The sequence below is a fragment of the Rattus norvegicus genome, chromosome 8 (genome assembly GCF_036323735.1).
Source record: "Rattus norvegicus strain BN/NHsdMcwi chromosome 8, GRCr8, whole genome shotgun sequence".
In the NCBI taxonomy this organism is placed as follows: domain Eukaryota; kingdom Metazoa; phylum Chordata; class Mammalia; order Rodentia; family Muridae; genus Rattus; species Rattus norvegicus.
Genome location: NC_086026.1, coordinates 27843539 through 27866921, shown reverse-complemented (window position 1 = coordinate 27866921; position 23383 = coordinate 27843539). Strand labels below are relative to the sequence as shown.

Sequence of the window (23383 nt, the reverse complement as noted above, 5' to 3'; positions counted from 1 at the left end):
ACCCTATCAATCCCTGAGTTCTAAATCTGCTAATCCTTTGAGGAAGCCTTTCTCTTCAGAACTATTAACACTGTTGCTGTGACTTTCTTTTTTTTTTTTTTTTTGGTTCTTTTTTTCGGAGCTGGGGACCGAACCCAGGGCCTTGCGCTTCCTAGGTAAGCGCTCTACCACTGAGCTAAATCCCCAGCCCCTGTCGCTGTGACTTTCTCTTCTGCCACTTTCAAGCCTCCATCTTCTCCCTTTCCTGGCATGGTGAACCTCCTTTCTCTCCCTTCTGCCTGTCTTGCCTGGGAAACCTACAGGTTCTGCTTCTGTCTCTCTGCCCGACCATTGGCTGCTCACAACTTTATTTACCAATCAAAGCCAACGGTGGGGGGGGGGGGCAGGGACCCTCAGTATCTTACACGCAGGCGTGCGCTAATTCCCGGGTAATTTTGGGAACCCAATAAAAATACAATCCATAAACCAAGTGCACCACAAGAGGTTGCCAGGGTGCGTGTGTCCTTCCTCTTCCGTGATCTCTCCCAGATAGAAAAGAGATTGGCATCATACACAACCAATCCGTCCACTTTTGTTAAAATGTTTCAATACGGGGTTGGGGATTTAGCTCAGGGGTTGGGGATTTAGCTCAGTGGTAGAGCACTTGCCTAGCAAGCGCAAGGCCCTGGGTTCGGTCCCCAGCTCCGAAAAAAAAAAAAAAAAACAAAAACGTTTCAATACATCACCCAACCTTACAGTCCCACCGTCCATGATATTTACACGACACTCACCAGCAACCTTCTCCCCAAGGAGCATGGGTGAGTCTGAGAACAGCCCAGGGTGCACACAGACTAAATACACCAAACTAATGTTGCCTGCCCTGTTGGAGCTGAGGTGCTCCACAGCTGTGATCCTGATGATCCTGAATGAACAACAGTACCTGGGGAACATTTTAGCTAAAGACTCATCTATAACTTGCCTTAAGGCCTTTCAGCAGGCCAAAGCAACTTCACAGGCTCCCAGAGCCTGAGACCTTCCCAGTTCCTGCTTCAACTGTGGTCAGGAAGGTCACTGGGTCTGGGTCTGCCCAAACCCTTACCAACTCCACTGACCATGTCCAAGGTGCCATCAAGAGGGACACTGTGCTGCTGACTGCCACCGCAGCCCTCAAGCATAGGGACATCAAACCCAGATTGCCTTCCAGCCAGTGTCCTTGCCTTGGCTATGGATAACCTGGGTCGGGGGGCCTCTGCCCATCTACCTCCATTGCCAAGAGACACCCTTAGGTAATCACGATATCAGAGAAATCCGTGTCCTTCCTTGTGGACACTGAGGCTGCCTACACAGTCTTGACAGGGTTTTGAGGATTCGCTCTCCTTGTTCCCCTATTGTTGGGTAGGAGAACAGCCTTACCTAACTCACCAAACTCTACCACTTAGCTATAACTTTAGCAGTATTCACCTTACCCATGCCTTCCTAGTGGTACCACCCTGTCCTGTCCCTAGCTTAGAAGGGACCTCTCTTAATCAAAGTGGGGGCCTCTATTTTCTTTGATTTCTCCAATCTGATTGACCCCGGGCTTGAGGACCTGTTCTCCTCCTTCTCAAATTAACCAAACTTATATACTTTTCTTTAGCAACCTCCCAGGTGCATCTTTGCTATGGGGCACCCTCTATAGCCTACCACACTCCTCCTATTTATCCAACTACACAATCCTTCCATTCATCTGGGGCAAAAGCAAGAAGTTACCTGCTATGATGGCTTGTATTGGCTTGGCCCAGGGTGTGGCTCTATTAGAAGGTGTGGCCTTGTTGGAGTAGGGGTGTCACTGTGGGCGTGGGCTTTAATACTCTTGTCCTAGCTACCTAGAAGCCAGTATTCTGCCAGCAGCCTCCAGATGAAGATGCAGAACTCTCAGCTCCTCCTGCACCATGCCTTGCTGTCATGCTTCCCCTCCATGATGACAATGGACTGAACCTCTGAACCTGTAAGCCAGCCCCAATTAAATGCTGTCCTTAAAAGAGTTGTCTTGGTCATGGTGTCTGTTCACAGTAGTAAACTCCTAAGATACCTGCGCACCTAGTCCTGGTGGTTTTGGAAGGTGTATGTGTGTGTGTGTGTGTGTGTGTGTGTGTGTGTGTGTGTGTGTGTGTGTGTGTGTGTAGATGAGTCTGTGTTTCTGGTGTATCCAATAAGTCTTATGGCAAACAGGGAAGACCAGGCTCAGTTGAATGCATAAATTATGGTGGCTACAACATGTTTTGTTTCTGACGGATCTCCTTTGAGTGTGTGAGCTTTCTAGGTTCTCTGTTGGGTTTGTTTTTCCCTTGCTGCTAGCCAGCAGCCAGGTGCCACCACTAATGTAGTCGGGGGGGGGGGGGTGCCTTTGATCCCAGCATGCAGGAGGCAGAGGAAGATGGATAGCTGAGTTTGAGGCCAACCTGGTCTACAGAGTTTCAGGACTACACAGAAGAAACCCTTTCTTGAAAAATCAAATTAAAAACAAATAAATTTCTTGTCTTTCAACAGTTTTTTCAACAATAGATCCGAAAAAATTCTCACCAGACTTTATTATTATTATTTATTATGTACACTGTAGCTGTCTTCAGACACACCAGGAGAGGGCATCAAATCCCCATTACAGATGGTTGTGAGCCACCATGTGGTTACTGGGATTTGAACTCAGGACCTCTCAAAGAACAGTCAGTGCTCTTAACCGCTGAACCATCTCTCCAGCCCCTAATCAGACTTTTAATCAGTTGCTATTGCAGGATTACTGGCCCCAACTAGAGAGCCAGAGGCCTGCAACTCCCAACTATGCCCGGATGGTGAAGATCAAGTTTATCCCAAGAACCTCCAATCCACAGAAATTAGTTGAGTGATAATGTCCCAGCTTCCCACCCCCTACTGCTTTTTAGTAACAAACTACAAATTAGGAGTATATGATGTCTTAGTTAGGGTTTTATTGCTGTGAAGAGACACCATGACCAAAGCAACTCTTTTTTTTTTTTGGGGGGGGGTTCTTTTTTTCGGAGCTGGGGCCAAAGCAACTCTTATAAAGAAAAACATTTAATTGGGGCTGGCTTACAGTTTCAGTGGTTCTGTCCATTTTCTTCATGCAGGGAAACATGGCAGGGAGCAGGCAGACGTGGTGTTGGAGGAGCCAAGAGCTCTACACCTTGATAGGCCAGCAGCAAAAGGAGACTGTGTTCCTTGCTGTGGGTAGCATAGGAGACCTAAAGCCACATCCCATAGTGACACACTTCCTCTAACCAGGACACACCCACTCCAACAAAGCCACACCTTCTAATAGTGCCTCTCCCTATGGGCCAAGCTTCAAAAATGGCTCATACCTATTTAAAACACCTCACAGGGTAAAAGGTCCAAGCTTGCTTCTGGGTTTGAAAACACACCAAAGCCATCAATCCTTGAGTTCGAAAACGCACTGTCCAAGTCCCACCAATCCCTGGGCTTGTTCCAAGCTCAGGACTTGAAATCCCACCAATCCCACCCTGGAAATCTCCACCCTGGAAAACTCAGCCCAGTCCACAAGAAACCCTGTCCAAGCCTGTCTCCTGCTCAGCTCTCCACTGCTTCTCATTCCAGCAGAGGCAGTCCCGCTCTTTCCCTTTCCCAATAAACCTTGTGTGTGAGGTTTGTTGTGTGGTGTGACTTTGTGGTCTTTCTTGGCTCCTGGCTGAGGTGGGAGTGGAAGGATACCTTTTGGGGTTGGGGATTTAGCTCAGTGGTAGAGCGCTTGCCTAGCAAACGCAAGGCCCTGGGTTCAGTCCCCAGCTCCGAAAAAAAGAGAAAAAAAAAAATAATAAGAAAGGACACCTTTTCCCTCAGAGCTGTAACAGTGACAGGAAGCCCCTCCCCCAGCACTGGGGTTTCCATTCAGTAGCTTTATGGTCTATGGGAGTGTCCTTTTCCACCCAAGTCAGGTAACTTTGGGATTTCTTTATTTTAATTAACCCAACCCCAGTAGGGTTGCAAGGCAGTTAGTACCGCTGTAACTAGTTGTCTCTCATGACTTTCCAAATCTGCAAAACACTCAGAGGTTAATTAGCTTTTTGTTATTTGTAAAACAAACCTTTTCTGGAGAATCGGCATTTTCCAGAGAATGAACTCGAAATTGGATTAGGCTGCATTTATTGTTGTGGACCTTCTGAGTGCAGGTTCTAGGTTTAATATGGAAGCCTACATGGGGCTGGGGAGATGGCTCAGCGGTTAAGGGCACTGACTGCTCTTCCAGAGGTCCTGAGTTCAATTCCCAGCAACCACATGGTGGCTTACAACCATCAGTAATGGGATCTGATGCCCTCTTCTGGTGTGTCTGAAGACAGCTACAGTGTACTTATATATAATAAATGAATAAATCTTTAGAAAAGAAATATGGAAGCCCACGGTTTGTTTGGTTTTTTTGTTTTTGTTTGTTTGTTTGGTTGGTTGGTTGGTTTTTTTAATGTGTCTAACTCTGTTTAAATGAAGCATTTGACAAAAAAAGGCCTACTGAAAAGGAGCTGGAGGTGCCTCTTATCCCAAGTTTGCGGTTGATGAAGGGATTTTTAAGGCTCAAGGATTTGTAATGCTAGTGTGCGTACACTGTGTAAAACCTAATCCTCTACAGAGGAAAGGCTCAGAATACATGGGCTTCACTAACCCTGTAAAATACAAAATGGTGAGAGGGGCGCTTGCCTCTGAGAAGAGCTTTACTGTTGCTCTTTCCCTTGTGCCAGGCCGCAGGGTTGGAGTTGCTGCTGCTCAGCTGAATGAATTAAATGCATTGGGCTCATTTGGTCCCGAGGTAGCAGGGGCCGGGTGACAGTGCTAAGTCACCCAAGGCAAGGTGACGGTAGTTATCATACTGGGCAGCATAAACAAAGCAGTGTCAGTGATAACCTTGCCTGGAATGGATGTCACACACAGAGTGAACACTGTGGTAGCTGCTATCCAGTTCAAGCCTAGAATCACCATTATCTAAGCTGAAGGATAAGTTACTGCTGTTAACATTCCGCCTAAGCTCCGCCCACCCCACAGTTACCTGGCAAAAGCCAGGTGTACCTGACTCATTCTAGAAGGGGCTGCTTGCCCCTTCCTCGCTCTCTTGCTCTTGCTCTTCTCTTCTTCTTTTTTTTTTTTTTTTGATTTTTTTTTTGATTTTTTTTTTATTAACTTGAGTATTTCTTATATACATTGCTCTTCTCTTCTTGTTCCCGCTCTATCCCCTAGCCTCCTCCCCCTCTCTTCCCACTCCCCTCCCCCACCTCTCATGGCTGGCCTCTACTCCTCTATTCCTCTGCAATCTCTCTCTCTTCCTTTCTCTGCCTCTACTACCCTCTCAACTCCCCTCCCCATCCCCTGAATGAACTCTATTCTATACTATACCATCATGCGGTTGGTTCCTCAGGGCGAGGGGATGCCTCAGCATGGGCCCGCCGAGGCACCCTCTTCCTCACACCTCACCACACATCCACCGAAACACATTCCCTCTCTCTTTATCTTTATATAAACACATTTGGTTCCACGGCTCAGATTTAGAAACTCCGTAGGATCGCATCCCCCACCCCCTACTACTACATGGAGAGTCATCACTCAATAGCCCAAACTTCAGAGAACTTGAAAACCCCCTCCCCCACACTGTTCAGAGTAAATGTACCCTGTGCTCTTTAAGTTTGTCTTTTATGTGGGGTAGCTCTGGGAAAAGAAGTAGGTCTCAGAAGTTGTTTACCTTCTGGGTTTTCAGGGTCCAGATTAGTGTACTTTAATAAAGCCTTTGTGAGACGTTCTAAAAATCAAGATGGGTTTTCCTGGATGACCTCTTGGCGTTTTTCAAAATTCTCTGGTTTTAAGGCTGCCCTGCGAAGACTGGCCAGGAGGCTGGTTATGAATCTCTCTCTGGCTAAAATACCACCTGTGGAATTATAATTCCTCCGGGGAACTTGGTCAGGTACTGCCTCAGATCCGATAAGATATGATCCATGGGTCTCGTCCACATGTATTCAATTGTGAAGTGGAAGTGGTACTTATGTGATTGGGCCAAGCAGGTCCTGGAGGCACAGGCAAGTTACATGATGTTGTGCAAACGCCTGTGGTTTTTACTCTCATCACAGCGTCTGCTGCCAAGTAAGCACGTACAGCTTCATGAGGTATGTGTGCCCTCTGACCCTCTGACTAAGAGAAGACTAGGGCCTTACTAATGGCTCTACGTGTTCTACAAGCAACACCTAGAAGTGGATGGCTTCAGCATTAGAACCCCTTCAAGACACCAGCAAAAGGAAATCTTCACTTCAGCCAGCACTCATGGTCATACATTGTCTGGAAGGATAAGAGGCCATATATGCAATCTTTCACTGATTCATGAGCTGCAGAGACTGGAGTATCTGGAAGCTTAGGGACTTGGAAAGAGCAGGACTAGAAAATTGGTGAGGAAGACATCTGGGGAAGGAGTATGTGGAGAGATCTCTCCAAATGGGCAGAGGATATAAAATTATTACAGGGGAGCATTTGTGTCCATGTAAACACTCATCAAAAGGTGACTTCATCTGAGGAGGCATTCAGTGACCTAGGTTGGATTATTCTGCCCATTCCATGGGCAATCAACCTCTCTCCCAGCCATTCCTGTCATTGCCCACTGGGCCCATGAACAAAGTGGTCATGGTGGCAGAGATGGTTAAGCATGGCTTCCACAACATGGACTTCCCTCCACCATAGCTGACCTGGCCCGGGCTGTTGCTGAGTGCCAGATCTGCCAACAGCAGAGACCAATGCCTAGCCGAAGATATGGTCCCATTTCCCAAGGTGACCAAGCAGTGACCTGCTGGCAGGTTGACTATGTTGGACCACTTCCTCTGTGGAAAAGACGGTGCTTTGTCCCTACTGGAGTAGATATTTGTTCTGGCTATAGACTTGCCTTTCCTGCTTCTGACAAAACTACTGTGCCTGGACTGACAGTGTGTCCACTGTCATGGAATCCTTATAGGATTGCTTCTGATCAAGGAACTCACTTCATAGCCAGAGAAGTGCAGCAGTGGGCCCACGATCATGGAAGCCACTGGTCTTTCCATGTTCCCCACCTTTTGAAGCAGGTGGCTTGATAGAAACTTAGAATGAGGGGTTGGGGATTTAGCTCAGTGGTAGAGCGCTTGCCTAAGAAGCGCAAGGCCCTGGGTTCGGTCCCCAGCTCCGAAAAAAAGAACCAAAAAAAAAAAAAAAAACCAAAAACAAACAAACTTAGAATGGCCTTCAGAAAACACAGTTATACGCATGGTGGCCCATGCTTTATTTCCAACCCCTCGAGGGGGGTGGGAGGAGCAGAAGCAGGCAGATCTGAGAATTCAAGGCCAGCCTGCTCTACGGAGAAAGTTCCAAGATGGCCAGAAAGTTCGGAGACAGTGAAAACCTGTCTTGAAACAAACAACCAAGCAGACAATCCAAACAAGCAAACTAAAGATAAAATGAATTAAAACCCCACAGTTACAGCAGCCTGGAGAGCTGGGGCAGGGTTCTCCAGAAGGTTTCTCCCACAGCCAGGACCTACAGGCCCAGGATTCAGGAGGTAAAAGGAGAATCATTCCATTGAGCGTCACTCCTAGTGACTCAGTAGAAAATGCTTTGCCTCCCACAACTTTAACTTCTGCTGACCTACAAGCTTTGCTTCCATAACGGGGAATCGGGAGCCACAAACATTCCACTGAACTGGAAGCTCAGACTTTCCCCCTGGTCCTTCTGTCTTCTGATGCCCTGAAGCCAACAGGCTAGGAAAGGGATAACAGGGTTAGGAGGGGTGGTTGATCCAGACTACCATGGGGAAATTGGATCACCTCTCCACAGTGGAGGGAAGAGAGGGTATATGTGCAGCAGGAGATCCCCTAGGGCGTCTCTTAGTACTGCCATGTCCTGTGATTTAAGTCAACAGGAACTACAACAGCCTAATCCGGGCAGGATGACAAAGGGCACAGACTTCAGGGATGAAGGTTTGGGTCACTCTTCCAGGAAAAGAGCCAAGACCTGCTGAGGTGCTTGCCAAGGGTGGAGGAAATGCAGAATGGGTAGAGAGGCAGGAAGTTATAGCTAAGACCACTTGACCAATTGAGGAAACGAAGAGTGTAATTGACCTGAGGGTTTCTGTTTGTTGTATTTTGTTAAGAATGCATTTGTAGGGTTGGGGATTTAGCTCAGTGGTAGAGTGCTTGCCTAGCAAGCACAAGGCCCTGGGTTCAGTCCTCAGCTCCGGAAAAAAAAAAAAGAATGCATTTGTACAGATTTTTTTGTTTTCTTTCCAAGATTTATTTTGTAATGTAGCATCAATTAAGAGAATGCAAATGGCTATCATATTTAAGTATGAGATACTGAAAAAAAAAGTCAGGGCTGGAGAGAGATGGCTCAGCGATTAAGAGCACTGGCTGATCTTCTGGAGCCCCGGCTTTAGGGGCCCCGGGTTCGATTCCCAGCAACCACATGGTAGCTCACAGCTGTCTGTAACTCCAGTTCCGGGGGATCTGACAGCCTCACATAGACATGCATGCAAGTAAAACACTCATGCACATGAAATAAAAAATTAATTTTAAAACTGTTCTCCAAAGGATATCGCCACATATTCTAAATGTGTAATGGTTTTGCAGTTGTACAAGGGACAGCTGTCTCCTGTTAGATGTAATTATGACCTGGCTATTGCTTTGGAAGTTAAGCAAGACAAGGAAATAGGATTCTTTGTCAAATCGACAATGGCAACTCTTGGTTGTCAACTTGACTATGTCTGGAATTAGCTAAAATCTAAATGACTGGGCACACCAGTGAGGAATTTCTTTTTCTAGTTAAATCTTTTGAAGTAGGAAGACCCACTTTTTTTTTAAAGAACTACTATTTTTGGAAGTTATTTTGTAATTATATTTATGTGCAGAAAACTTAGTGTACATTAACCCAGTTTAGTGGCGAGTTCTTTAGCCTTTGCCTTTTCCAGCTTGGCAATGCGAGCCACAGACTTAGGACCCAGGATGTTGCCTCCCCAGCAGCGGCGGATCTTGTCATATCTGTCGTTGTAATTGGTCCTGATAGCTCCCACCAGCTTAGCCAGAGCACCCTTGTCTTCTGAGTTAACTGTGTGAAGGCAACAGTGGTGCACGTCTTCCTGTGGACCAGGCACCCCAGCCGGGCCTTTCCCTTGATGATGCAGCAGGGCACCCCCATCTTTCGACAAAGGGCAGGCAGGGAAACCACCAGCTGAATGGGGTCTACATCATGGGCAATCTCCACCAGCTGAGCCTTCTTGTTCTCCACCAAGGTGGTGATTCTATTAACCCCTGCTCGGTGGGCCTTTTCTCAAAGGATTGGCCACCTTTGTGGCCTCCTGTTTCCTGATGACGGCAGGGCCTGGGCTACCTTCTTCCCCTTGGCCTTCTTTTCTTTGGGCATCCTGCTCAGCTGGAGGAGAGAACTTAAGAACTATTTATTTATTTTATGTATGTGAGTACACAGAAGCTGTCTTCAGACACACCAGAAGAGGGCATCTGATCCCATTACAGATGGTTGTGAGCCACCATGTGGTTGCTGGGAATTGAACTCAGGACCTTTGGAAGAGCGGTCAGTGCTCTTAACCACTGAGCCATCTCTCCAGCCCGGAAGACTCACTTTTTTAAAACGTAATTTTTTTTTAAAGATTTATTCATTTATTATATATAAGTACACTGTTGCTGTCTTCAGATACACCAGAAGAGGGCATCTGATCTCTTTACAGATGGTTGTGAGCCACCATGTGGTTGCTGGGAATCGAACTCAGGACCTCTGGAAGAGCATTCGGGGCTCTTAACCACTGAGGCATCTCTCCAGCCCCCTAAATTTTTATAGATTATTTGGGAATTTCACATAATGCACCCCAATCACCTTTACTTCCCAGTCCTCTCAGGTCTACTCCCCACCCCTACTCTTATACCTATCCAAAAGATTTTAAAAAACAACAAACAAACAAAAAAAACAGTTCAATTTGTGTTGTTGGTATTGTCACTGGGCGTGGTCAGACTCCCAGTAGCTAGCCCGTAAGGAAAAGTGGGGAACCATGATCACCCAGCCCGTAGCCTTCTTCTGTGGAGAGCTGTGCTTCACCACCCTTATCACAATTGTACAGAGCTTTCTTGATTGCTTCCCATCTAGCTTCTGACTTTTTCGGGGTTGGGGGAGGCTGTCACAGAAGCCTTCTATGTTCCTCTTTCTCAACTGAGTCCGCAGCCATCGATACCACTGCAGAATAAGCGTCCTTGTCCTTTAAGGTCAGCGGGAGCACGGGATCTGTCAACAGTACAGACCACGGACATCCACACGGCCTCTGGTGTCAGCACGTGCCACAAGCCTCAGCATGCTCTGAGGTGGCCACAGACTCCAGCATGGTTTCTGGCAGCAGCCCAGCCCGTGGACATCAGCATAGCTTCAGGCAGCAGCACAGACTACAGACATCTGCATGACCTTCAGTGGTGACACCTGTCCCAGACAGCAACATGACCCCCAGCAACAACTGCACCGGGAACCAAGACATGGCCCGCAGCAGCGTGGACCACAAACATCAACATGGCCTCAGAGGGCAGTACAGGCCATGCACATCAACATAACCTCTTGGCAGCAGATCAGACCTCAGGCCTCACACATCCACATGGCTCAACTTCTTTTCACCTTGTGTGCACTGCTTGCTCTGTCCCTCCGTAGCAAAGTGGCATTGGAAACTGCAGTGTCACTTGAATATATATATCCACACTGCTCCACATGCAAATACTCATTGCCACAAGTCGCTGGTCTGCCTCAAGGCCTCTGGTCTCTGAAGCGCCATACCGGACCATTGCCACAACTTCTTCAATCACAGCCATGCTTCAGGTTTGGTGGTAACGACATGCTCTCAGATCTGGTTCTGCAATGCCAGCTCCTCATCAAGGTCCAGCAGCCTGTAGATGGAGTAGGCGTTGGGGTTAGCTGACTTAAAGGGCTGGATGTGGGCCCAGACGGCTGCTGAGTGGGTCTGGCTCCTCTAAGCCCCCTCTATGACAGGCGGAAGACCCACCTTTAGCCTGGGCCATAGCTTCTGCTGACAGGCTCTCTGAGGACATGGGAGCTCTCTTTTTGCTTGCTTGTCCTTCTTATTAGCAAGTCCATTTCTTCTCCGGCATTAGAGCCTACTTCTTCAGGATTCTGACATATACTGACGATTGCAGGAGACATCAGCCTTGTAGACTGAATAACTAGTAGATTCTTGGATCTTCTGGTGTTAGACAGGCATTGTTGGACCATCTAGACCATAGCCTGTGAACCATTCTAATAATCTCCTTTATGTGTGTGTGTGTGTGTGATTATATGTTATATTTAGGTACATATACTCTATATAGACAATATATTATGTGTAAGTATACATACATGCATACATACATGCATATATATGCACATATAAGTTAGTTCTTCTAGAGGACAGGACAAGGCGACGTCCAGTGCTACCGTCCCATAACAAATGGTGGGTTACAAAGATGACCTCAGGGAAGCTCTCCGAAAGTCTGTTGTTCCCTGTCCTCAGCAAGGGTCAGGTGATCAGAGGTTCCCAACCGAGAAGACACTAAAGTCAGACATAAGCAAGCTCTAGTCCAGCATGGACCCTCCGTCCAGTTGTATCAGTGCTTGCTCCATAGATCAAGGTTGGCTACAAAACACAGACAGGAGGCGCTAACTTAGTGCCTGTAACTTAGTCATTCTCTCTGAGACATTAAGTTTCCATATCCTAGAGCTCTTCCCTGGAGCCTCCCTACATTTCTGCACACACGCATGCACTCACACAAACTCAATGAGCCTGACCTGCTCAGACCTACTTAGGGACAAAAGTGAATGTGGCCCTCCTTTCACCCCTGTGTGCCTCCTTGCATCAGACAGGCCCTGGGCTAACACCATGACTGTAGCCTCTGCACTCTCCACACCTAGCTGTTCTGGGAGTTTGTGGCTGGGCAAACCACTTCCGCCTCTAAACATAACCCTTGCTGGAAGGAAATGTGCCCTCCTCAGTCTGGGGGATAGTTCCCTGCCCTGGGACAGGCTTGATCATCCTCACTTGTATCGCGCCTAGTACAGGTGTCTTCTAGGAAAGGTTCACTAGGCTTACAGCCTTCCGGAAACTCCTCAGTACACAGTTTGGCTTCCATGTATTTTTTTTTCCCCTAGGAGCTCCAGTTCTATGGGCATGGTGGCACAGGCCTTTAATCCCAGCACTGGGAAAGCAGAGGCAATTGGATCTCTGTGAGTTCAAGGCCAGTCTACAGAGCAAGTTCCAGGACAGCCAGGGCTACACAGAGAAGCCCTCTCTCAAAAACACCAAGCCAAACCAACCAAGCGACAGAACAAGCCAACAGACACTGCCCTGGACAGCAGGACTTTGTGAGGAAGTGTGAAGTGGCAGATAGGGGTGAAGAGCTGATTCTGAGGTGGGGGAGGGCCCAGCAGAGGCTCACACTCCGCCTGTGCCGTCTTGCTTCTGTCCCTGGCATAACTTCCTGTTCTCATCTTTGCTCATTGAATGTTTGCATCTGAGCAACCAATGAAGGTAGGAGCTGCCTAGACCCAGTTCCCTCGCCAGAGCTGTGTGTTCCTGCTTTTCAGGGAGCAGAAAATGAGGAGGAGGCCCAGCTGTTCTCTCCTGCTGCCTCTGCTCTCAGAGGGTGAGGGGGTGGTGCTGCACTGTGGGGGTTGCAGCCGATCCCCTTGTTTATCTACAGTGAACTGTGAGAGGCAGTGCGGAAAGGCAAGTGTGGGGGGAGTGAGACACCACGGATGGACACAGGAAGGAGAAGGTGTTTACACTGGTGCAGTGGTTCACTCTTCAAGTGGAGGAACGCCAATGCCCCAAAAGCTAGAACCCATTGTCTGTGTGTGTGTGTGTGTGTGTGTGTGTGTGTGTGTTCGTGTGTGTGTGTGTGTGTGTGCATGCACTCGAAAGCCAGAACCTAACCTCAGGTGTACGTCCTTGGCTTTCTCAGGTGTCATCCAAATCGAAGCTTTTTTTTTTTTTTAGTTAATTAAATTGCTTTGAAGGTGTCCGTGCAGTTACAACATTTAATCGAGGCTGGCTTCAGAGGTTCAGTTCATCATCAAGGCGGGAGCATGGCAGTGTTCAGGCAGACATAGTTCAGGAGAGTTTTTTTGTTTTTTTTTTTTTGTTTTGTTTTGTTTTTTTCTTTTTCTTTTTTTCGGAGCTGGGGACCGAACCCAGGGCCTTGCGCTTGCTAGGCAAGCGCTCTACCACTGAGCTAAATCCCCAACCCTAGTTCAGGAGAGTTCTACATCTTCATCCAAAGGCAGAGAGGAAAAGACTGGCTTCCAGGCAGCTAGGACGAGGGTCTTCAAGCCCATGCCCACCGCAACACATTTCCTCCAACAAGGGCACACATCCTAATAATAGTACCACTTTTCAGAGTCAGTTTTCTCTTTCCACCACGGAGGTCCTGGGACTGAGCTTACATCACTGGGTTTGTTGTTAAGCACTTGTCCCAGCATGTCCCCACCAGGATCTCTAGCTATCTGGACCTTGCCAGCAAGGTTAGACTGGCTGTACGGTAAAGTCACAGAGATTTGCTTGTCTGTACTGCCCATGTCTGTGACACCCTTTGTGTTAGGGGCGGGGGGGCATGTGTGAGCTGCTAGGGACATGAGTGTTGCAGCGTGGGTGGTTCGAAGCACACCTCTGTGCCCCATGCTCCTTCCACCCTTCCCCTCTGGTTTCTGGGGACCAACCTGAGGTTGGCAGACTTCAGTGGAAGCACCTTTATCCTCGGAGCTCTGTTTTTACATCAGTGTTGGGGACTGAAGTCAGGTCCTGTGGCAATCACTTTACCAACTGAGCCTCTATAATATTCTGTGGGTTCGCTTTTGGGGTAGAGAGCTCTTATCTCAGACTGGCCCCAACTGAACACTCATCCAAGGATTATTTCCAACTTCTGAGCCTCCCTTCTCCATCAAGAGTGCCAGAAAAACAGGGTTTCTTCATCCAAGAAACCCACAGACTACTAGGAAAGGGGGAAAATGGCTGTGCTCATGCTGGCTAAGGGACCTTGCTCTATTTATAACCAGGCCTGGGAGGACCACCTTTATTCCCACCTTGGAGGGCTAAGAGCAGAGGGCAGCCACTGGGCAGAAGAGGTAAGCTGTAGGGAGGTGTGGTGGTTTGAATATGCTTGGCCCATATTAGGAGGTATGGCCTGATTAGAGGAAGGGTGTCACTGTGGGCATGGGCTTTTTCTTTTTAAAGATTTATTTATGAGTACACCATAGCTGCCTTCAGACACACCAGAAGAGGGCATCTGATCCCCTTATAGATAGTTGTGAGCCACCATGTGGTTGCTGGGAATTGAACTCAGGACCTCTGGAAGAGGAATCAGTGCTGTCAACAACTGAACCATCTCTCCAGCCCAGGCATGGGTTTTAAGACCCTTCTCCTAGCTGCCTGGAAGTCAGTATTCTGCTAGCAGCCTTCAGATGAAGATGTAGAACTCTCAGCTCCTCCTGCACCATGCCTGCCTGGATGCTGGCATGCTCCCACCTTGATGCTAATGGACTGAATCTCTGACCTGTAAGCCAGCTCCAATTAAATGTTGTCCTTGAGAGTTGTCTTGGTCATGTGTCTGTTCACAGCAGTAAAACCAAAACTAAGACAGAAAGGGGAAGAAGCTAGTCTCTGCCCTGCCCACCTGTCCCCCGACTGCAGGAAGCTGTGTAGTACCAGGAGGTCCCACTCCAGCTCCAGGTCTCATGGCACACAGATGGCTTGGAGCATCCTGGAAACATGGGAATCCATAATAATAGGAAAGAGGAAGTGCTTTGAATGAAGAACACTTTTTTTTTCAAAACATGGTTTCTCTGTGTGGTCCTGGCTGTCCTGGAGCTCACGCTATAGTCTAGGCTGGCCTTGAACTCAGAAATCTGCCTGCCTCTGCCTCCTGAGCTACACAGAGAAATCCTGTCTTGAAAAAAAAAAATACAGGCATCTTTATTCCACTGCAGATGATGACCCTTGCTCGCAGCGGATCTGCTGTAGAGCTATGTGTAAATCTTCAGGAGGAAACACACACACACACACACACACACACACACACACACACACACACACACACACCTTCAGACGGATTCAACCCCCATTGCTGCACATTACAGATACCCAGACTCCTTTATAAAAACTTTATTAAGGGAATGGGTAGAAAACGGGGACGACGCCCCTGGAGTTGAATAAATAGAGAGTGAACAATACATACGTCCACCCCTGTGCTTTCGAGGCCCCTGGGGGAGCTGGATACAGGCTCAGGAAGATGTCAGCTGGATGGCGAAAACCTCGCCATCTGCAGGTGACTCGGCAGTGCCGGGGGTCTCTGCTCCGCCTTCTGCACCCGGTGTCCCGCCCGCGCCATTGAGACACACCGCCTCGCCTGAGCTCTCAGCCTCCTGGACGTTGTACTCTCCCTTCTTGCAAGCGGTGGACTGCACGTAGAAGGCCAGGCCGGCCCCTGCGGCCAGCAGCGCCGCGCCCCCTGCCGCACCGCCCACAGCGACCCACAGCCATGGACCTGTAGGCGCAGACCCTCGCCAGCTTGGGCAAACCTCCTGTCTCCCTTGAGCCCTCCATGCCCCTGTCATTGCAGCCCGATGGAAGAAGAGGCCCCAGAAAGGAGTCCTCCTCAGGGGAATCCCAAAATACCAATATACACCCCTCTTTAGCCATGAGATTATAAGCCCTTGACGACCCCCCTCATACCCTCTAATGCCTCAGTTCCTCCCACCCTCCTAAGGAGACAGCTTGGAGGGACCAGCTCAGCCCTTCTCTAGCTCTGGCAGACCCTAGCCCAGGGCAGTCATGAACTGGGCCCAACATCAATATCTCTGACCCCCGTCCGTTCCCCACAGTAACATGTGGAAGAGTGAACTGGATCAAGTGTTTCTTAACTCCTAGCACCCACTCTAGACACACACACACACACACACACACACCCGCGTGTGCACCCAGTCTGTCCTAAGAGGTTCTTTCTCCCTTTTGTGTTTGAAACAGGTCTTACAAGGCATAGGCAGACCTTGTACTCTCTCAGGTGCCCGGACAGAAGATGAGCAGCATTGCCCTGGCTTCTGCCCATTCTTGAAGCTTCCACCTCCTTACCCTAATCTGTCCCCACAACCCCACCCAGCAGGCGCTCTTGGCCTCTATATTGGCCCTCTTTGGTCTTGCATACAAAGAGGCAGAGAGGTGGTCAGTCACCCCAAGGCCTAGGTCACTCCTTGGTGCATGTCCCTCGCCCCACCTCTACTCCAGGAGCCCGTCACTCACCGGCCACGCGCACCGTGATGCGCCGTGCGTGGCGCCCATGCGCATTGGTGGCTGCGCACTCATACTCGCCACCATGGCTGCCCATGGCACCCGCCACGCTCAGCGTGCTGTTGTTGCTGGAGAGACCGAGGTTGAGAGCTCCCGGGGGCGCGCGCCAGCTGATCTGGGCTGGAGGCCAGGCCTCTGCACGGCAGGTCAGAGTGAAGTTTCCGCCAGGCCGCACGCTTGGGGGCGAGGCTGCCAGCTCAGCCACCACAGGCCGGTCTGCAAGGACATGAAGATGCTGCTTAGCACGAGGCGTTAATCAAACACCTTAGGAGGCTTGAGACCTTGGGATGGGTGGGCAAAACTGCTGCCTCCCAAGACTCCACCTACCCGCTGTGGAAACAAAAGTGCTTGTTTCTTACTAGGGGTGGGGGGTAGGGTGAAGGGTGGTTGCAGAGAAGTCTCTGAATTTCAATGAGTTTGCATTTGTTTCCCTCTCTCTCTCCCGTGGCTGGGGTAGAGCAGAGAGACAGGGAGCCAGAGGGGTGCTATGCAATCTTGGGAGGGGGGGCCTGTAGCCCCTCTGTAGACCAAGCTGTCCTAGACAGAGAGCAGGTTATCCCGGAACAGAGATCTGCCTGTCTCTGCCTCCCAAAGGTTGAAATTAAAGAGTATTAGGAATAGAATATACATTTTAGTGAGTGCTAATTGAGCACTCTACCCACTGGATCATACATCCCAGGCCTCAAGGCACTTTTCTGGCGGTCTGAGTCGTCTTCATTCAGCGCTGTCCTCACTCACATTCCACACCCACAGTGACGGTCCGTGAATCCGTGCCATGCGCGTTGGTAGCCACACACAGGTAGGTCCCCGCATCCTCTCGGGACACCTGTAGCCTCTCCAGCCTGGCTGCACCTTCCCTGGAACAGCGCACGCGTGGAGAGGGGCGGCCTCTGGCACTGCAGGCCAGCGCAGTAGCCTCGGCTCCTTCCAGCCATGTCTGGTGACTCGGGCAACTGGATTCATCCATCTGTGGCGGTGCTGCAGATCAGCCACCATAAGGAGGGGCATCAGGGAAAGAAAAGATCCTGGGACACCCGGTACTCTCCGCCCACCTGGGCCCCTGCTCACATTCCGCGCTCACGACGACTGTTTTGACTGTGGAGCCATGCCGGTTGGTGGCGTTGCAGAGGTAAATACCCGGTGACAGGTTACCAGGAGTCATAGAGTTTCTGGAACCAGAGTTCGAGGACACCAGGGGCAACACTACCCCTTCGCTTGCACCCTCCGAGCCCACGCACTCCACGCGTGGTTCCGGCTTCCCATCAACTTCACAGGAAAACAGTTTTCCAGATCCTTCTACCCAAGTCCAGTTGCTGGGGCAGCCCAACTCCTCAAAACTGGGACCATCTAGGAAGCAGGGAAATAGGAGTTCACACTGAGGACAGAGGACGCAGGTGTGGACATTTCCGTAGCCACCCCTACTCACATTCCACCGTGACAGCCACATTTTTGGCCGCTGATCCCCTGGCGTTGATGGCTTCGCATCGGTAAGTGCCAGCGTGCTCCCGGGCCACACGCAGGGGCCCTTCCATGACTTCCTCCTTTCCAGAGCGCACACAGCTCACGCTAGGTGGTGGGACCCCGTGTGCCACACAGCTAAGCGATGCCTCTGTCCCCTCCAGCCAAGTAATACGTTCTGGGCAGCCTACACTGTCCAGCGCTGGGGCATCTGGAATGGATTTTGGTTTTGTTTCTTTGCTGGTTTGTTTTGAGACAGGATTTCTCTGTACAGACCAGGCTGGCCCCACATTCACAGAGATCTGCCTGCCTTTGCCTACCGAGTGCTGGGATTAAAGGCATGCACTACCACTGCTCTGAGCCTGCAGGAGACAGCTTCTCACTCCCTCCGGCAGGAGCCATTTTATTTATTTATTTACTCCGTGTGATATGTGGGGGGGGGGGTTGGGGGGAGCAGGAAAAGGTGGGCGTTCTCTCTTCCTGCCTTCACATGGGTTCTGGAGATAACTTCAGGCCCCTTTCCTGAGATCTCAGGGTGCTGTTGACCAATTCCCACAAAGCCCCCATTGCAGCTTCCCAGGCACACTCTCTTGGCTGTCTGTTTTTGCCAGACCGTGCCCAGTTACCACCGTTAAGTTTGTAAACACCACACCACTTTCCTTCAGTGTTTTCCCAATCCCTGCTGAACCTAGGCTTCTTTCCTTTCCGTATAGCCAGTCTCCCAGTACACTCCGTGACCTTAAAGGGATAAGCATGCCCACCTCCCCCTACTCACATTCCACAGTCAGGGTCACATCCTTGACCGCCTGGCCTTGCCCATTGATTGCTGTACATCGGTAAGTGCCCGCGAGGGCACGGGTCACTGGACCCAACAGGCCCAGCGCTAGCACCGCCCCACCGTCAGGCCTTGCACAGTGCACGGAGGGCTCAGGGTTTCCACGGGCCTCGCAGTGGAGGGTCTGCTCTGGACCCTCTGGCCACGTCCAGCTCCTGGGACAGTCCAAGTCATCCAGCCGAGGTGCGTCTGCGGGCATGAGGCAGAGGGGATACGATAAGGTTAAAGATGGGGCCGGTAAGAGGGTCCTTGGAATTCACAGAGATAAAGTGAACATCCACTCACACAGAACACGAAGCTCAGAGCTCTGGTTCTTTCTCAGAGTTTCCCCGTCCACATCGAGGGCAGCGTCGCAGAAGAAGCCCCGCTTGTCGTCATTCTTTGTGACATTTAACTGGAGCTCAGCGGGCTGCCCAGGGACCGCAGCTGGAATTCCCTCCAAGGTGACAAGGGCTCGGGCCCCTGCCCAGCAGCTTACGGTCACCATCTTTCCCTCGGGGGCTTCTGGCTCACTTAAAGTCAGAAGAGGAGCCGGGAAGCCTGGGGACAGAGAATTGGGTGGGGTTCACTCCCCACTCAGGGAACTCAACCCAATCTATTAATTTCCAACTTCTATCTGCTCCTGCCCTGGAACTCTCCCGCCCGGCTTGTTCTGGTGTGGAGGTCCCGCCCACTTTATAGGCTCCGCCTTTGTGAGACTCTGGCCCCAGCCCCAGCCCCAGCCCCAGCCCCAGTCTGAGCTATTGAAGGTCTTGTTGGATTCCCCTTACTGTAGACAGTCAGGTTTTCCTGGGTCTCCCTGCTTTCGCCCCCGAGGGTCACGATGCACATCAGCTGTTTGGTGCCTTCCTGTTCTTCACTTGCTGTAGCTGTGGCAGTGGCCACAAGGCTCTCCCCGTCGAGGGTCACATTAGGATGAAGCCTCTGATCTCCCAGAGAGAGGTAAACCCCGGCTTCTGGGGCAGGAAACAGTCCATCCAAAGTGCAAGTCACCGGCCTTTCTGAGCCCACTTCTAAGAATCGTGGGGCAATAAGGCTCGGGGAAAGTGGAGGCATGGCTGAGGAAGACAAAGAACAGAGCTTGAATTTACGAACTAAACATTCAGTGTTGATCAACCAATTTGCATGCATTGTCTGGTTTCACCCTAAAGATACAGAGGAGCGGGCGAGATGGCTCCCCAAGCATAGGCGCTTGTAACTAACAAAGCCTGAGGAGCTAATACCACCCCTAGGACCCACAGGATGGAAGGGCAGAACGCCTCCTTATTCTTTAACTTCCATACAAGCACTGCGGCATGTGCATAAAGGCACGTACACACACTCTCTTTTTCTCTCAACGAGTAAATACATAAAGGAAAAAGCTCACAGGAGAAAGTACTTAAGCTAGTACTTGTGTTGAAGTAAGGGCTAGCTGCTAGACTTTTGGGGGATTTAACTATGCAGCCCTCGTTATGTAGACGAGCTAGACTTTTAATTCACAAGAGATCCGCCTTAGTTCTGCTTGGGCTGGGACTTAGGGCCTACGCCACCATGCCACCACGCCTGGCTGCCCTAAACTTCTTAAAATCTGTCAGTTAGGGTCCACACTCACCAAACGTGCGGAGCTGTCTGGGGGCTGAGCTGTTTGCAAACAGTCCCAAGCCGTGTGGCCGCAGGTCAAGCTCCGCGAGGCATGAGAAATTGGCCCTGTGATCCTCTCTGCGCGCCAGGACCGTGGCGGTGAGCATCGCACCCCGAGCTCGGGGTGGCTCGCCTACGAAACTTCGGCGAATCAGCTCCTGGCCGCCTCGCAGCAAGGTCAATGTGAGGCTCGCTCGGGGTCCTGCCCCCGGGACCCTGCAGCTCAAGGTGAAGTTCTCACCTACAGGCTGCCAAGGAGGCAGAGGCACTAGCTCTACCCGATCCGGTCGCTCTGCAAGGGACCAAAAACTCCGCTCTAGCCAGCTGTAGTACTTTCAGAACAAGCAGGAGGATCAGAGGGCGGGTGGGAGGAGCTTGAGGGGGAGGTCCAGAGACCCAAGGGGCGTGCCCACCCTGAACTCACGGAAAGTTCGGATGAGCCCACGCGCTTGGAGTGTGCGGCGCGCGCAGCGGAAGAAGCAGACCGGCTGGGTTTCAGGCTCTCGGATGTCCACCAGCTGTCGAGCCAGCCAGCGCAGACCCCTCTGGGTCCCGTTTCGGCGTAGCGAGGTCTCCAGGCCACCGCGCTCCGGCCTCGGACAGTTAGTGCTGCAGTTGAGCCACAGCGAGCCCCCGCGCTCCACGAGCGCCACGCGGGGCTGAAGGTCCGCCCAGAAAGGTTCTAGCGCGACCGCTGCCCGGGAAAACGCGGGCTCAGCCTAGGGACCCCATCTCTGAAATCTTAGCGGCCCCCATATCCCAAACCAGGGGTGTCCATAAGGACCAGGAAAGACCTCCGCCAAGAAATAGCACGGGAGTCCCGCATCCCACTCAAGATTCGGGACTGACGCGCTATTAGAGGGTTGTCTCTGGAAGCCTTGCTCTTTACTGACAGAGATGGGGAAACTCGGTGCGGGGATGGGGGTCTCAGATGCACACATCAATAGTGAGGAGGAGACTCCAGTTGGAGGGGGGATGGGGAACCAAATCACTCTTAAGACTCTGACAGATCGTCAGGAAATGGGGGAGAGACACAGAGGCTTGGGGCAAAAGCAAAGTGGAAATGAGACTGAGTCAAAGGCTTAAAGGAGATTGTCCCCAAACTTGAGTAACTTGGACAAAAAGCCACAACGCTGAACTCCGGGAAAGAACCGCGGAGAAAGCCCTAGAAAGCCGGTTTCCAGGGCTCCAGGTGGAGGGGGAATAGAGCCTCTGAGTTATGACAGTTGAGGAGATGGGGTCTTTGAGGATCATGAATAGGGATGATGCCAGTCTGTGAACCATAGGGCATGACAGAGCAGGAGAGGACAGGAGAGCCACAGTGTCTCCTGAGACAGGTTAGGTGCAAAACCCCGAGTCCAGAAAAGGTGCTGGGTTCAGATCTGAAAGATTGAGGTGTGTTGGGGTGGAGGAAGGACGGGGAGAAGCCCCGAGCTCCAGGTGGTGACAGAAGCGTGGGAAGCTAGAAGAGGGCGGAGCCTGGAGGGGGACACCCGGGCCGCCCTCTCTGGTCCTTCAATTCCGCCCCCGCCTTATCCACCTGGCTCCACGGGCGGGCTCTTCTTACCTGAGATGCCTAGGATCCCCAGGCCCAGGGCAGCCCAGAGGCCGAGGAGCGTTCGGCGCAGCCCTGGTGAAGGCCCCGGCATTGCCGCCGCTGCCAGGGAGGGGAGAGCGCAGAAGGCGAGGGGAGCGCGAGTGATGGAGAGCTGGGCTGGGAGGACCGCGCAGCGCAGCGGGTGGAGTGTGGGGGTGGCAGAATTGCGCCCAGGGATTGGTTTAAACGTTGGTAACTTGGTTTCCAAGGAGGGGGCGGTGACAGAGGCGGTGATCGGGGGCGAGCTGACTGGAGGCGAGCGCGCACTGGGCTGCTCCCGGCTTTAGTGCAAGCGAGCTAGACAGGCAAAAGCGGTCCCCCCTTGGGGGAGGGGTCTACGTAGAGGTCGGTCTGATGGTCTAAAGCCTTCTGGGGGCGACCACGCTCTCCCGCGTCATCTCTGGCGAAGAAGGGGAGGGATGCTGAGAGGCCCTGCCCAAACACCCACCACCCTAGGTATACAGTCTGAGATAATACGCTAGGTCTCCAAGCCACGCCCATCCTCAGCCCCTCCCACCAGCGCCCCCTGAGCAAGGGTGGATGGTGGGGTTGCTTCTATTAGCTTGAGGAGTGGTAGTATGCAGTAAAGGTGGTTCTAAGAGGAGAATGTGAGGATGCCTTCCTTAACTGATGTTCCGCTTTGACCTCCAGCAGGCTGAGTATGGGAACCACGCCTCTAAGACCTCCTCCGCGCACGCGGCGAAGGAAGAGGGGATCAAGTGCCAGCGAGACTCGGACACGTGTGCGTGTGCGCAGCGTTCGCAGGCGTCTAAATTAGAGTCGACTCAGGCACCCGATCTTTATTTACCCAGAGTGCAGCGGGAATGTGTCTACAATGCTGTTGTGAGCCTATTCTCTCAGCAGAGCATCTGCGCGCTCCTGAGAGCGCCGCCTCCTCTGCTGGGTAACCAGTGCGAAATTCTGCAATTCAAGTTGGATCAAAAGATCAACAGGGGACACTTTTGACCTCGCATCTGACCTCAATCTTTGACACCCCTCTCCACATGCATACCTGATTCGGAGACAACAGACACGATACCAGGATGCAAGTCTGTGACAGCTCACGTGGCTTGAGCAATCATCTCTAACTTGTTGCTATGCTAGATTTCCTATCTGGGTATCTGCTTCCTCTACTACTTGGAGAGGGCCCCGCCCACTCGAGTATGTTCTCCACCCCGCCTCATTCCCCCAATTAATGGTAACCCTGGGGAACCAGGTCTAGCTCCACCCGCTGGCCTCCGCTAGTAAGGCACAGGATCTGTAGTGGAAAAGGAGGTGCGAGAAGGGAAACTTAGCCTCCAATCAGAGCTCCGGCCTCTATCAGCGGAGCCAATCAGGAAAAGCCATATCCAGAGTCAGCCCTCTCCTAAGCGAGGGCCGAAGGGGAGGTCAATTTAGTCTTTCTGCCCGCCACAGATAAGACTAACAAAACACTACACAGAGGAACTCGGGTTCTAGGACCCCATACCGGCCTTGAAGGAGAAACTTCAGGTGCCTTGAGACATACGGTTCCTCCAGTACC

At 51.2% G+C, this 23383-nt stretch overlaps 1 protein-coding gene across 2 annotated transcripts; it reads right to left on the bottom strand.

The window, feature by feature from the left end:
* Window positions 1-15154: 15154 nt before the first annotated feature.
* Window positions 15155-23359, bottom strand: Icam5 (intercellular adhesion molecule 5). 2 transcript variants are annotated; one of them, NM_001172079.1, is made up of 11 exons: window positions 21832-22142; window positions 20689-20958; window positions 20236-20556; window positions 19415-19702; window positions 18930-19184; window positions 18585-18833; window positions 17778-18020; window positions 17420-17698; window positions 17090-17329; window positions 16304-16567; window positions 15155-15551 (listed from the first exon to the last, which is right to left on the bottom strand). In NM_001172079.1, exons 1-11 carry the CDS (start codon window positions 21911-21913, stop codon window positions 15289-15291), a joined length of 2754 nt encoding a protein of 917 aa, NP_001165550.1. In that variant the 5' UTR covers window positions 21914-22142; the 3' UTR covers window positions 15155-15288. The 2 variants fall into 2 exon arrangements, 1 of the variants encoding a protein (NP_001165550.1); XR_005487805.2 differs by lacking the exon at window positions 15155-15551 and having other exon boundaries at window positions 16429-16567; window positions 17014-17329; window positions 21832-23359.
* Window positions 23360-23383: the final 24 nt, after the last annotated feature.

Excerpts from the sequence above, each read along its gene's own strand:
- Icam5 (NM_001172079.1), bottom strand. The coding sequence starts at position 21,913 with ATGCCGGGGCCTTCACCAGGGCTGCGCCGAACGCTCCTCGGCCTCTGG. Across the intron at positions 20,959-21,831 it reads GGGGATCCTAGGCATCTCAG|CGGTCGCGCTAGAACCTTTC; the intron begins GTAAGAAGAGCC and ends TTTCCCGGGCAG. Across the intron at positions 15,552-16,303 it reads CATCACGGTGCGCGTGGCCG|GTCCATGGCTGTGGGTCGCT; the intron begins GTGAGTGACGGG and ends CTGCGCCTACAG.